Source organism: Anser anser, assembly GCF_964211835.1.
Source record: "Anser anser genome assembly, chromosome: 1".
Taxonomy (NCBI): Eukaryota; Metazoa; Chordata; class Aves; order Anseriformes; family Anatidae; genus Anser; species Anser anser.
The window spans coordinates 50288944-50304474 of record NC_139720.1 but is presented as its reverse complement, the minus strand read 5'-3'; the positions used below and the strand labels follow the sequence as shown (position 1 = coordinate 50304474).

Genomic DNA, 15531 nt, shown 5'->3' with positions numbered 1-15531 from the left:
AGGCCGCCCCGCCTCCGACCCTGGAGCCGGACCCGCACCCGGAACGGCCTGGCCCAGCCCCGCGCACTCACCCAGCCCCGCGGTGTCCGCGCTGAAGCCGACGCCCGTCACCGCCGCCCGGTGGCCTCGCAGAGGACGGAGCAGCACCGGGTCCTCCTGGCGGGCAAGAGGCGCACCGTCAGCCGCCGTTATACCAGCCCCCCCCGGCAGCCCCTCGCCCTCCTCCCCCGGCTGCCGACTCCTTCCTTACCAGCGCGGAGGCCATGGGCGCAGCGGGCCCTCCGCCCCCCGGCCTCCAGAGCGCCGCCGGTTCGAGCCCCGCGTCCCTCGGTCCGCCCATTGCCGGCCGGGGCGGGGCCGCCCCCCGGCAGCGCGGCCGGCCTCGGGCACGCCTGCACCAACGGCAGCAGCGAGGCCTCGCCAGCCCCTGGCGGTGTCGAAGGGGCTGGGAGGCGGCCGGGGGACGGGGCCCGAGGCCGGGGGTTTGGCTGCCCCAAGGGAGCCCCAGGCTCCGGCTGGCTGAGGGAGCAGGGTGCTGCAGCCCCGGAGTGCGAGGGGCAGGGTGTCGCGCTTAGGGGCTTATCGCCAGGGAGCGCAGACGCAGTTGTTTTTCAACAAAATCCCGGTTTATCTTCGCTCTAAGAGTGCCGTCCCTGGGCAGCAGCCAGGAGCACCCGGGGGAGGTATCAAGAGGCAGGTTTTCTTCAGTAACGGCACCGCTTTTTGTAGATTTGTGTCTAAATCTGCCAGTGCTTTTGTTTGCCTCTTCTTGAGGGCCTTTCCTTTCAGGTGAGCTGGGGAGGAGGCAAAATCTTAAAAGTTATTGGAAGCTCTGCCCCATCTTGCCTGGATCTGGTAACTTAAATTGATGCAGGATGACAGTCGAACTAAGCAAGCTGATGAACTACAGGCCTCCTTGTCTGTTTCCTGTGCTTTCCAGGTTTCCAAGTCAGTACTCGTGGTTGTGTCATACCCACTTTGTCCTTAAGCAGTCATTTAATGCTTTAAAAAAGTACAACTAGATTTTGCTTTGTTCTTTTAAACACAAAATTTAGTGTTACTGTAGCGCTGTGAATGCAGCCTCACAGAAAGCTGGATAAGGGAACCAATCTCCCTGGAAAAATAGCTCCCCAGCTCCAACAGCTATGCTAGGAGAAACAGGGGTGACAAGAATTAGCAAAAAAGAGGGCTGTACTAATAAAACTGTCATTCAATATGCAAGCGTTCACGAAGAGAGAACTTACACTGCAATTACTCTTTTTTTTTTTTTAATATCTAGCCTGCATTTTACAGAGTTTCATCTGACATTGAACTCAAACATCTATAGAATCAGGTTAGTAATTAGGTCAACGTGTAAGATTGGTCAGTTACAGAACACTTCTAAATCGATTGGGTTTAATCGTGAAATGCAGATTTAAAATAGTAATTTAAAAATGCAGAAGAAAGCAGTATTATCACAAGTCTATAAAAAGTTTCCATGAAGATCTTCTAACTAGTCCTTACATCAATATGCAGACTGATGATTTGCCTGTACAGCTTCAGAACTTAAAAGAAGTTTTTTCGAAGAATAAGTGGTTGACAAGACACGTTGACTTTAACTCAGACCTACAGTTTTATGTCATTACTTGTTCTTGGTTTGGCATTGTTTTTTCCATACAGTTCACTCAACCATCCCTTTGTGTTAGCTTCTATGACTGGTAATTGTAAATTAAAAATGTATCATTAAAAAAGTTTGTAATGATAAGACCTGAATATCCCATGTCCTACCATGTTGTAAGAACAGTGAGTAAACTTCAGTTTACTTGACCTCCTCGCCACTGTTGAACTCTTCCAGGCATTTCTCAACTGTTTTTCCAACTATTCTGTTTCCTGGGGTTTATTGATTGTGAATAATGCCTCTCAGAAGGTATCAAACAGCCAAGCTACCTTTGGGAAGCAGTTGTTGTACCAGTTCAAGTTGCTGTGTTCTGTTCTCTGAGAGAAAAGACCTTCTGCTTCTGTAATTGTGTATTACAGGATCTCAGTATTTCTGGTATCTTGTGTTCCTAAAGCCCCTTAAAACCCAATGGACAGGAGCACTTGTTATTTTATTTACAGGCTGAGATAAATGAGAGTTCTCAGTCATGCTGAATCTTTCTCCATTTGCTGCCTTCACAGCTGCTACGTTTCCAGCAACTTAATATTCTTTACTCTTTCTGGGGTGTTGTCAATAAACTAAAATCTGTACCTGCCCATAAAATTCCTGAAACGGTGCCAAGTGGTAGTCCGTTTGCTTTGTGGCTATGATTACTGAAAGGTGGGTGGGTATCACTAGTTCTACAAAGCGCTGGCAGAATGTTTCTCAAATTGTAGGGTTTACAAAGTTAATCTCTTCCTTGCTGCTTTCCCTCACCTGAAGGCATTCTGAGGACTCACAGATGATTGTAGGAAGCAAAGCAGTCCCTTGCTGCAGTTATATAATTAGCTATAATAATTGTAGTCATAAAGCTGGCAGGTAATAGTTTTTATGCTGATTTCTTTTTTTTTTCTCATTAGTATGCATAGATTTTATTTTTAGAATAACTTAGAGATTCTTGTAACTCCTCATAATTTAATACGAGTTGGCATTGTCTTCTTAAGGTTGAAAGTAACTGTTCTGTGATACACAAATGCAATCTACGATAGTGGGTTGTTGTGCGCTGTGATGGCAATGGTAAATGATGCATCAGAAAATAACTTCCAAACATAATGAATGCCTCAGCAGGCGGCTGTTTCAGCATCTGCAATGTTTTTCTCAGATACTGAGTTAAGGTAACAGGTAATCTAAAGGTAATCTAAGCAGAAATTATATATATGGGGGAATATTTTAAGATTGCAACTCAAGGTTTGTGCAGGTGGTATGGTCACAGTAGGAAAAGACCTCATTAAAGTGCACATTGAATTCAAGGGCACGTAGACAAACTGAGTAACTTGCGTGTGTTTATGTTGCAATGCGTGCATAAATTACACCGATCTATTATTTCTTAATGAAATAATTGAGGTAAGATAACGCGTGTGCACAGGGGACAGATTTAACACAGCAGCCCACCTATTCTGTGGAGTCGCACTGGTGGCAGCTGCATTAGCGGCAGAACCTTTGGAGTGCTAGGAGAAGACCTTGGCCTTGGGTCTGTGGCAGAGGGGGGGCACGAGGCTGCGGTGCCTAGAGGGGAGTGTGAGATCCTTTTTGCCAGCGGGGGTCGGTTCGTTGTTCAGCTGCTTGAAGGAGGAGAATGTGGTCTCAGGACGCGTAGATTTAATTATGTGCCGTCTTGCAGTTGCAGAACTGTTACATGTTCTGCCCCCCTGCGTCTTTCTAACCTCTAATCCTGCCTTGTTTTCTGCTACGTTTAAAAAAAAAAAAAAAAAAAAAGTTGTGGAATAAACATTGAGATTGTAACTTGCGGAGTACCGTTGGTTTGGAGGAGTTTTGTTATCGAAGTCATATTAAAGTCTGTTTACCAACAACAGCTAGAAATTGGAAAAGGATAGCAAGCCTATACATACAAATTTGATTCAGAGGATGATTCAGAAAATGGTTGATGTTAAATTTAATCTAATAAATGCATACTTGAGGGACAACAGGAAAATACATGTTCAGGATGATAGAACAAATTATTTGAAGAAAGTCACATGAAAGTCTCATTTTTTTATTTTTATTTTCTTTGAAGACTTGTTGAAGATCATCCTTAGAAGTTCTAGTGGGAAAGCTTGGGCCTAGGTATATTCTATTTGTATTCTTAGGCCCTGTACAAAAATAGCTATATTGTATTATTACCGTAGCCTTATGGATCAAATCAGTTGGATCTAAAAGAAATTCAGGTTTTATAAGTGACCCACAAGTGGGCCTAAATTAAGTTGCACAGTGTGTTTTAAGTATCAGAATGTGTACATGTATGAGAAATTGAAGGAAAGTTCAGGAAGACTTCATGTTTTTGCAACCACTTGAAGAGAGACATAGAAAATAGCTACGGTCTATGCATTCATTGTTCATCTGTCTGTTAACTCTTCATAGGACTGCATATCAGTGGACATTAAGAAGTGCCTAGGTAGCACAAGATGTATTTCCAGACAGCATGATTTCAGCTAGGAGGTAGCTGCAGCTCTTTCAAAATACAGTGCTCCTGGCAGACCGTTTGTCAGCTGGACTAAAAAGCTGAGGAGCAAACACTCCAGCTACAGAAACTGTAAGTTTCATGAAAACCGGTTGCTTTTTTTTTGCCAGTAAATGCAAAAGGGAATCATAGTCAGATGCATCAATTTTGTGTCACAGCTTTCTTGTATTTGCAAAAATAAGGTATTGAAGGAGAAATGAGTTTCGTATTAGTGAAGTCCACATAACGTAGTTCAATACACAGTAAAAAGCCTGATGAGGCTCTTATCAAAGCAGGGCACACATGGCAAATTACCCGGCATTTAAATATTACTAGCTTAAGAACATTTTGACGAAATATTTTTACATCCAATTCTGCTAATGAGGTAGCTCAGGAATCCTATTAAGTCATTTGAATATTGAATAGTCTGTATTCACTATGATCGGTGGCAGCCTCACATACACAGTTGTGGAGTATTTTATATTTGTTACGTCTGTAATATATTTCACTGTTCTATTTCCAAATGCTTTACATAATCTCCAACATTCATCTTTTTTAATGCAAAGGATTTTCAACTTTCTGAATTGCACTGATTATAGCTATTGTATTCATCAAAACACTGGATGGATTCTCTTTTTCAGCAAATAGACAAGATGGATATTACATGCAAATCACATGTATTTCTAAGTAGAAATTTAAAGAGATCTATATTTCTGGAACTATATAGTGGGATGGGTTAAAATATTAAAAGGTTTGCTTCCTTAAATAATTAGTTTTATGTCTATGTAGATTGATGAAAATTGGCAACAAACTTATATTTAGTCAAATGGCTTTGTAGAATGTCATTGACTTCAAATATGGCAAGAGAGCAAGAACGTGTAATAGGGACTTGATTAGGCACAGTAATATAGAAGTAATTTTAAATATTGGGCAGTAGCTTGCAGCTGATAGATTTTTAAGATTTTTCCTTTTGCAGAAAACATAGTATTTCTACTGAAGGATACGTAAGAGAACTTAAAGTGCCTGAAGGGAGATGTGTAAAGGAAAATAGCATTTTAAAACAGTACTGTAAATAAAATAGCTATGTAGATCAGAAGCTGAGTGGCAGTTACTGGGCCAAAGAATTTGTCTTAAAGTCATTAGAATTTGCATAAAAATGGGCATGTTATTTAGAGGGTTCTTTGGTATGTCCCTTTTAATTAGACACTTTTGTATAAAGGATACGTATTTTTGTAATGACTTCAGGGATTAAATTCCTTAATTGGAGAGAACCCTTGGAGAATTCCTTAATAGGGAGAACCCTAAGTACCCAAAAAGCATGCTAAAGATAACTCACAAAATAATATGCAGTTGAAGCATGCAGTGAGCTGCATGTAAACCTGCCTTAGTGTTATCTTCAATGTTAGATTACAAGCCATAGTCTCTATAGTGTATGTATATTATTTGGATTTGTGGGAATGTTTGCAGCCACTGATTATTTTCTGATAATGAGATTGTTCTGACTAGAGGAATCTTCTGGGATAATCCTATTATGGTGCTTTATTGCAATGACATCACTACCTGTATACCCGCACGCAATTCTAAATTTAAAGAAAATCTCTGTCTGTCTTTTCTTTTTGTAATATTTTAATGGATGACCAATAGCAGTAATATCTGCTGTGCTGCCAGTAACATTGGTGTGCTGGTAAATAGATTTTTGCTTGCATTTAGCTTTCCTAAAAATAAGTAAAGCAGCTGTTTTTTAAATAGATGTGTGGTATGATGGCCGTTTGCCATTGCATACAATGCCTGACACACTGGCTTATTCCAAACTTCAATGTGTTGGAACCAAATTAGTTTAGCAAACTGCCTGGTATGGGGTGTTTCAAATCAGCAGCTATTAATGTATTTTATTAGGTTCTTGAGGGTATTGATGTTTTGAAGAAGTTAATATAATGCAGAAAAGGTTAGAACAAATTTATTGATGCTTTGGCAGATGCTGCGTAGAGCGGTGTTTGCGGAGTATCTCCATTTAGTACAGCTTGACAATAGCATCATCTAGTGTAACATGGATATTAACTGCAAGAGTGAGTTGATGAAAACTGATGAACTGTTGTGTGGAGATACCTAGCTTGGTGAAGTGTCTGCTTATCTATGTATTGCCAGGCAACAATATATCTAAAGAAACTAATACGGAGAATAAACTAGGAAATGGAATACACAGGACAAAGAGAAACTACAATAAATTTAACTGAAGATAAGCTTTTTGATCTTTCACTTACTCAATTTTAGTAGCTTTTGTTGAAGTCTAGACCCTGTGAAACCAAATTCTCATTTAGCTGCCTACTTTTTGAATAAAAGATGGCAATAAATTTATTTTCTGGGTGCTAAGGATGAACTTGGAACGTAACAAAATTCATATTAGCAGGTAGTTCATGGGGTTTATTTTAAAGCAGACTTTGCTAAAACTAGATGGGTGAAGTTTTCAACATTTAAAGTGAAGACATAGAAAATATAAGGAGTGATAAAACCTTAGTGCATCATGCTTGACTAGTTATTTCAAAAGGAAAAAATTCCATATGCGTTAGATTTAACCAGAAAATGTAGAAAAGCACCTGTTCTTGCCACCTGCAATTACAATTGATCAGAATATTTCATGAACCCAGAAAGTGGTTAGAAACATTTTTTAAACATAGTTTTCCCCTTGTACATAGGTGAACAATTAAGTTATGAGACAAACATGAGGAATTGAATGAAAGATGTTCAGATCTGAAGGCTGTGTAAAAATCCAGAGCATTCCATTGAAGGTGGCTAGCTAATGATATGTCAGTGAAGACCAATGACAAGAATGTGGTAGTGTGTTTTTTTTTCCTAAACTTGAAGGAACAAAACAGAAGGGTGGTAGTTTGGTGGTGGTACACAGGTGGTACTTTAGGCTTTGGGGAACTTATGTGGGATTGTATGAAAAAATAGTAGATGTGTACGTCATAGCTAAGGTAATCAGATACTTTATATTAATTTGGTGCTTTTTATTCAGTGATTGCAAAGCATTTTTCTAGTTCTACTAGTCATTTATTCTATAAGTAGAAATTTACTTGCTTTTGAATTTTTGTAGAGTTGCACACAGTGGTGAACACTATTTAAAAACTGCTGTTAAAAAGGCACAATCCAAGGAAGCTAATTTTATGGGAAATTGTCATAGAATCAGAGACAGAATTCATGTCTGACTCCAAACTCTTATTTCAGTGCTCCAAGAAATTACTACTATGCCCCTAGGGAATACTTAAAAAAAAAAAAAAAAAAAAAAAAAGTGTAGAAATAAAATTCAGAGTTGTAGGAGCCATTTTTAATTAAGGCTACTGGTTAAAATTACCTGTAGAAGAGCATAACACAATCTTACTTAGCTAATGACATTTTCTGTTCAATAACCCTGATGTTATTTCCGATTTGACCTCTGTTTTGTGTCACACCTTCCTCAGATGTTATTTCTTATTGCTTATTCTTTACATTTTGTTAAGTTTAAGACAGAAATAATCACTTCTGGCATGTTAGCTGGTTAAATTTTGCATCAGTAGGATTATATTTCAGAATGTCTGTAGCTTTTGTTTTCCACTAGCTACTTGTTTTTTGTTTTGTGGTATCAGAGTCATATGGAAGAACAAGGGAACGGCTATTTCTGTGTTTCTTGCATTGGCTTGGATATTTGCCTGAAATTTACATGGTCAGAATAATTGAACCCTGTATTATAGGCAGTTTATAGCAAGAGACATTAGGTATGTAGACAGTACTTGGATTCACAGTATGTTTTAGGACTGAGTCAGAACCCACAATTTGTTTTAAATACTTCTTGCTTACGTTGGTAAGTTCTAAATTTGGTTTAAGTGTCTCTTAGCTCAGGCTGAAGCTTAATGCACAGTCCAGTATCAGCAAGGTATGTCAAGGTTTGTGAAAATTTCTTCATCTGATCAAACTGCCTTCTATTCAGTATGTACAATAGACAGTGTGGAATTTGCCCCACAACCTTGAATTAGACTTCTTTATTTCATGTTTCTTCCTGTCACATTGTGCCGAAATATGATCTTTTCATCAAGGTTCTCCCTACCCTCCCTGCATTTTGACTGGGTAAGAATACCTCTGAAATACCAGGTTCCACCATCTCCACAAATTTCTTCTTCATGTGATGTTCTTGTTCTGTCTGAGATTGAGGACAGGCTCTGCTCTCTTTTCTGAGATGAAATTGCTTTTTTATTTATACGGTTATTTTCACAGTTGCATTTGATAGTTTGCAGTTAATAAAGCACAGAATTTCTCCCTTTTTACTTATTGAATTTTATAGAATTGATTCCCCCATTCATATTAGGTTGCTCATCTATGAAGGTGACTCTCTGTAGCATGCTTACAAAGGCAATTACAGGTGTCTGTGCTGGCAAGTACTAGCATTTCAAATAAAATCAATTCTTTGTTTCCCATGGGTAGATTATTTAGGTTGTAGATAATTATATCACAGGAGTAGAGATAGTTGAGCTAATTCTACACACGTCACTATTAGTTCACATGCAAATCCCAGCAGGATCATTTTTGATAGTGTAATACTGGCGGTGCTCTGCTGCTTCTAAAACCAGCTTCGACTTGAAGAATTATAACCTTGATGATTTTGTGATGAGTCAGACATCATGAAGTTGTAGAAGAAGCAGGTCAAGTGCTATACTGTGATTGCTTTGCATCTTTTTTCCTCCAACTTACCTTCCATGTGGTTTGCTGGACGCAGGCCTGTTGCACTGGAATGTCTTTAGATAGATACATGATAGTTCTGCTTTCTACTGTTTTGTCAGAACCTGCACTGGAATCTGGCACTTCTGGGTCTGACACAGGCAGCCAGGGGGGGACAGACCTGGCTTCACTTCTCTTGCTCTGCTGTGTAAATTTGCAAGTAATGTCAGCACCTTCAAAATTCTCCTCGTGTCATATCTGTCAGGTGGTGCTACATGCCTGGATTGTTACTCAGGTGAGTTTTACTGATGGCCTCACCTTTGACTGTGCCATCCATCCTACATACAGCCTGAGTGTATAAGAAACAGTGACTACCAGTAGAAGTGGGTGAGGCAACAGAGAGACAAGGAAACACAAGGCTGGCTGTAGAGGAAGAAGGAGGGCGGTTTTAACATAACTACATGCATACACAAAGATGGAGTGAAGAAAGCCAAAGCTTAGCTTGGAACAAAGGATGGATGTGAAAAGCAACAGGAAGGTCTTCTTCAAGTACATGGCAGCAAAAGGAAAACTAAGGAAAGTACATGTCCATAGCTCAGTGGGACAGGGGAACCACTTACTGACAAAGGACATGGAAAGGTTTGAGCGACTTGATGCTTTTTATGGCAGTTTTCAGTCATGTTTTTCCTCCAGTCTCCCAAATCCTTAGCCTACTAGTAGTTTCTGGGGTGAACCATTACGCACAGCAGAGGATGGTACAGTTTGAGGGCACTAAAACTAATCAAATATATGTAAGTCCATGGGACCAGACAAGATGCATCAGAAAGGGCTAAGGGAGCTGACTGGTACTGTTGCCAAGCTGCTCACTCTCACCTTTGAAAGGTCATGGTGGCCAGGGGATGTTGCTTTTGATCAGAGAAAAGCAAATATCCCACCCAACTTCACAAGAGCAAAAAGAGGGTCTGGGGAATTATGGGCTGGTGAGTGAGCCTGGAGCTGGTGAGGTTGTGGAGCTAATTGTCCTCAAGGCTGTTCCCAAGTATCTGAAGGATAAGACAGTGATTGAGAACAGCCGTCATGGATTTAGCAAGGGCAGATCACACCTGACTAACCTGGTGGCCTTCTGTGATGAGTGGCTATGCAGATGAAGGGAGAACAGCCGATGTGGCATACCTTGGGTTCAGCAAGGTCTTTTGATATGATCTCCTGTAGTATCCTTACACTCAGTCAGTAAGGCATGGTTTGATTAAGTGGACAATAAGGCACATGGAAAACTGGTTGGACCATGAGGCTGAAAGGATGTTGATCACCAACAATAAGTCCGTCTGACAGCATGTTTGCAAACAATATCAAATTGAGGAGAGCAGTTGGTATGTTGAAGGACTGCAGAAACTTCAACAGACTGGAAAAAATGGGCAGATTGCACTTGACATCACTGAACTTTGTGAGGTTGCTAAGACCTGCATCTGGGATGGTAGGACATGGAGTATTAGAACGAGTCCAGAGCAGGGCCACAAAGATGATCGAGGGTTCTGGAGCACCTCTCCTACAAAGACAAGCTGAGGGAGACATAGCAGTTGTGGTGTTAGCTAGGTTACAGCAGCAGTATGGGTAGTGTTTGGTCCATGCCATCGCTGTCTGATAGATGCACAAAATGTCCTAGCTAGCTTTCTAACAATACTGCAGGTGTGCACACTGGCTAGTTTAGGTAGGTACATAGCGCCTGTGTTCTGCAGTTCAGCTTGGGCAAAAGATAAGATGTACTTTGTGTGGGACCGCTAGCACCTTTTCTGCTTGCCAGATGTCTTCTCTGCTCCTGCCCCTGTGAAAGTGATGACTATTTCGCTGGCAATCTGACCCATCACCTTAGGATCTTTAGTTATTGCTTCAGTAGCCGCTGCGCATCACATGTTTGGACTTGTCTTCCTTTCAGCCACCCAAACAGCTCAGGCTTCTGGTCAGACTAACTGGTCCTGTCCATTTATGAGAACTGTATGAATATAGAAGAGCATGTGGTACCCCTTCTTGCTTCATTTGGTTTAACCAGTTGTGGCCATCAGGAAGGCTCATGTTATAAAGGAAGTCTGATTGAATTATTAAATACATAACTTACTATGGTGTACTCAGTTTCATCTGTTTTAATAGCCCATGGTTATTTTTTTCTGCTGCTGATGGGAGGGGAAAATGGTAATTACTTTACCTCCTGCCTTTTATAAGCTTGCTTATCTGCACTTACCCAAGCAGGACTAGGGAAAAACACACATGAACATATCAAATATGAGTAAGCAATAAAAGTACAACAGAAAAATGAATGCGAGTGCTTGAATCCAGTGACCAGAACTGCCAGGTACAGAGTATGATAAATTATAATTAATGTTACTACAGAAACAAGTGAGGAGAACCAGTACGCCCCTCTTGTTGGAAATTGAGGAACTGAATGGTGCCTAAACACCTGCAGCTACAAGTGGAGAAAGGGAAGATGTAGCTGTAAAAAATAACAAGGGGAGATCACTGGGCCAATTGATTTTCTGGGTCCTTTACTACGGCTTAAAGTTCAAGAGGTCTGTTTACAGGGGCAAAGATCAAGGAAAGTGGTATCCAGAGACATGGAAATGGAAACAAGAGAACACTTGTTGGAGGAGGGGTGGTGGTGTGCTGCACAGCTTGTTTCACATACCTTATTTTATCAGTGGCATTGGTTTCTGAATTAGGAGAACTTGGTTCCACCCTTCCCTTAGGTTAGTCTCCAGAGGGATGGGAGTAAAGCAACGTGTTTCTGACTAGCAGTGGCAACTGCTTGTTTTGGAATTGTTTCAGAGAAGATCGGGTTACGTGAGAAAGAAGAAACCTTACATATTACATTTTTGCCATTTCAGAGACAACCCTGAATGCTAACTGATCTGCCACTCTTTGTTGCTGTCTCAGAACAGGCAAGTAACTTCTTTGTTTGGAAAAGGAAATGCTGCATCTTTACTTTTCGTTTTTCCCCCCTCTCCTCCTCTTCTGTTGCAGCACCGGCTGCTTCAGCAGGCAGAACTTTCCGGCATGTCGGTTAGCAAAAACCATAAGTAGTGACAGAGTACCACAGATGCTTCCTACTGCAACCATTTAGATTTTGTCTTGAATCCTACTTGCATGGCTGATGCATACAGAAAGATGAAGGGGAATACTAGTAGCTTATAATTAAATACTGTTCTATTTGTATTCCTGCATCAAGCATAAAAGCTTCCACCTTAAATGAGACGTATAGACACTAGTCTGATTCAAAGAGAGAGTGGTGTAATGGTATCTTGACAAATGCTGCTTATGAAATTATAAATCTAACCCACAGGCCCTATTCCACTGATGAGGCATATAAGTCTCATGAGTTATTTCGGGGGTAGAAAGTCCAAACTATAAATATCCCCTTCTACTCATCTTTTTTTTTTTTTTTAAAAAAAAAAAACACTCCCTTTCCTCTCCTGCAGGAAGGCTGTATAAATACCTAGTTTGATGTGTCAGGTTGCTTTAAGACTTCTTGCAGGGGTACTAATAAAGTAAAACTTTTTTGCTGGTCTCAGCATAATGAATGCTTTTGTTTTAGAGAAAAGACTCGAATAACTGAACAATCCCTGTACTCTGCAGGGGAGAAGAATAGAAGGTAGCATTTGCATATCACACAGAATGGAACAGAGAAAAATGTCCCTTGTTAAAACATGTTTGAGAGAATTGGTCAGGTTCCCTGTAGCATTGTCATATTAAAAAAAAAGTGCCGTTACTTGTGTTTTTATTAATCACTTTGAACACTTCTAATCACAAGGCATATGGACACAGTATACCCCAAATCTCCACCACAATACAGTTAGGCTTCTGTAGGGTGTTTTTCCATGGAAGTTGGTTTGCAGGTGTTATGGAGGCTGGTCATATCTGTGGGGAGGGTAAATAGGGCCTGTCAGTAGCAGACCAGATATGTAGCACATCAGTGTCATTACAACCGCTGAGCACTAAAGAGAAAACAGAAGTCAAATGGCCTTCCCTTTTGAAGTTAGAAAGGTTATCTTGACATAGCAGCTTTTGCAGATGAAGTAGCAGGAAGTGTGCACACATGGTGTTTACTTAGACTGTGTGGTATTCCAGTCTTCTTACAGTCCCTTCAACCTATCATCACTTATGCGAAATCATACTGTGATCCACGTTGGTTGTCAAATTTCAGCATTCAAATTCACAACATAGGTTCTCCTGTAAACCAAAATATAAACCAAATATAAACCAAAATAAGATATAAAGGTGCCTAAATGCTCAAGCAAAAGTATGAACTGAAAGAAGGACACAGTTCATAACCCTCCTGTTAGTGGCCAGAGCTGGAGGAACCTACGTTACTAGCTACACCTTTTCCAACCTGAATATGCATTCTTCTTGTTCCTCTCAAGCCTACCCTGTTATATAGAAGGATATGCTATCAGCTGGCTGCTTTGCTTCCCTTGGAAGTTTCTGCAGCCTCCTCACTGCTCATAATTTTCTTCCCCCTCACCCCTCCTACTTCCTCCACCTTTATGTTACTGGGGTATTAACCACAGAGGGAGCAGCTCATACAGCTGATAACATGAAAAACATTTTTTGCAGCAGCAGTACTAGCTTCAGCAGCAGAAGTTTAACCAAAAGATGTTCTGGTGCGGTTCACCATGCTGTCACAGAAAGTTGAAATAGCCCAACTGACAGGATGCTGCAGGAAGACAGGAACAGAGCAGAGGAGGTAACCCAAGCCAGCATCATGGATTATGATCATCATCACCACAGTGTGAAAGGATCGATTGCAACTTGATCAGCATCCCTCAGAAATGGTAGAGAGCAGTTTGCTCAGAACAAGTAGGATTTCCAGAGAATGATGCTGGGCAATGAACAAGGCTGGTTGTACAGGTATTTAGCAGGTTGCAATTTGTCCACACTTTCCAATGGAACAGCAAGAGATCCTCAACATCCAGACATCCTCCTCAATGAGTTTCTAAGCTAGTTTAAAATCTTGGAGATGTTAGAATAGCAACAGCAGCAAGCATTAACATGGAAGATAACACATCTGCCTCCACCTTCATTCTTGGAAGTGGCTAAACCAAATTATTTCATATCATTACTTTTCTGTCTCAGAAGCAAACGTCTTGAGCTGTGTAATTTTAATAGGGCAGTCAATAGTTGAAGGCATTTCTCAATAAAAAATCAGATCATTGAGGAAATTTAAGTTATAGTACAAGTATCAGGCTTTGTATTACTGAAGTGGCTGACATTACTCTGTCCCAGGTGCAGCACCCAGCACTTACCTTTGTTGAACTTTATGCCACTGATGATTGCCCAATGTGCCAGTCTATCTAGATCCCTATGCAAGGCCTTTTATGCCTCCAGAGAATCAGCAGCCCCTCCCAGTTTAGTATTGCCAGCAAACGTGCTAAGGATACATTCCACTCCTGCATCCAGATCATTGATAACAATGTTGAACAGAATAGACTCTAATGTTTCAAACTGGTTTATGATAGCATACACAACTGTTTCAGTGGCTTGGTCTTTTGACAACAGTTAACCAGGATCAAGCATGGCTTTGGAAAACCCACACTGAGAGATCTAATGGCTGTGCTGATTGTCTTTGGGGACAGTAATAAAGAAAGTTGGTATGAAGTAGTATTCTCAGGTGGTATTTTATCAGCTCATGATCCTCATCCAATGATTAGAAGTCTGCAGCACTTCATTCAAGCAGAGAAAATGTTGATCTTAGCAATTAGTAGCAAGCTGACAATCCAGTTGATATTCAGACTTGCACTGTCTAGTCATTTCATAGAGTGGAATCAATGAAGTTTAAAGCTGTAGTAAATGTATTCAGGTACTGACATGCCTGCAGAATGCTTGGCAACCGCTCCTAAGCTCAAAATAGTAATTCAGAATACTTTTAACCTCTCATTATAGCATTTAGTTCATCTTTTATTGAAACACTAATACCTTTGAAATGAAATGCATAGCAATATACTGGCCCTACAGAAGAAAATTTAAGTGATTTCTGCACCATTGGAGAGCCAGAACACAGTATATTCAGATTTGGTGTTATAGGCAGTCCTCCCACATCTTCTGAACATATTCATTTTAAATCTTTTTTGGTTTCAGAAGCCTTTTCTTTTGTTATAAATAACACATTGCTATAGCAACTGTTTTGCAGAAACTCATCTATTTTTTCAATAGCTAGAATGTCTAATTTCTATTTGAATCATCTCACAACGTTTGGTCAGTCAGCTAGTTTTACTATACATCTTATACTTGAAATATTTAACAGAAGTTTTACCTGTTCATCCTTTAAGACCAGAACAGCAGCTTTGTAACATCAGGCATCCTACATTAGCATAAGATTATCTTCAGACTGCATTCATGTAAAATTTTGCATGTAAAGAGATGCACAAAGCTGATAAAACATTGAATTCTGCAATAGTGACAATGTATTTTTGTAAGTTGAAGCAAGAGGGAGTATTTATATTCGGTCACGAAACTGATACTGCATTCTATTTCACTTAGTTTCATAAAAGCCTGTAAGAGAACCACCCTATGAACTAAGGTAAGGATGAGAGTCAGCTTCTCAATTCCATTTAAATTACAGACTTCTATTACTGAAAGTGTATTTTTCAGTGCTCTCAATTCTTTCTTGATGTTAAACAATAATATAGATTTCATTAACTTTATGCAACTGCAAAAGAACCTTCTTTTTCAGAAACCAACATCT

The 15531-nt window shown here is 40.3% G+C and overlaps 1 protein-coding gene and 1 long non-coding RNA gene across 6 annotated transcripts in view; one reads left to right on the top strand and one right to left on the bottom strand.

The window, feature by feature from the left end:
- The window catches only part of POC1B (POC1 centriolar protein B), a 52118-nt gene extending 51647 nt beyond the window's left edge, over positions 1–471 (bottom strand). The window contains exons 1-2 of one of the 4 annotated variants that reach the window (XM_083819884.1): positions 251–471; positions 72–156 (exon numbers count right to left, since the gene is read on the bottom strand). In XM_083819884.1, the coding sequence (XP_083676010.1) occupies positions 72–156; positions 251–340 (175 nt within the window). In that variant the 5' untranslated portion in view covers positions 341–471. The other 3 variants (XM_083819881.1, XM_083819882.1, XM_083819883.1) reach the window with 3 other exon arrangements.
- A 4-nt stretch (positions 472–475) lies between these two features.
- LOC310892316 lies at positions 476–13817 on the top strand. Of its 2 annotated transcripts, none has more exons than XR_014578046.1 (3): positions 476–1333; positions 11678–11731; positions 13407–13817. It is a non-coding gene; the product is annotated as an uncharacterized lncRNA (long non-coding RNA). The 2 variants fall into 2 exon arrangements; XR_014578047.1 differs by having other exon boundaries at positions 13404–13817.
- Positions 13818–15531: the final 1714 nt, after the last annotated feature.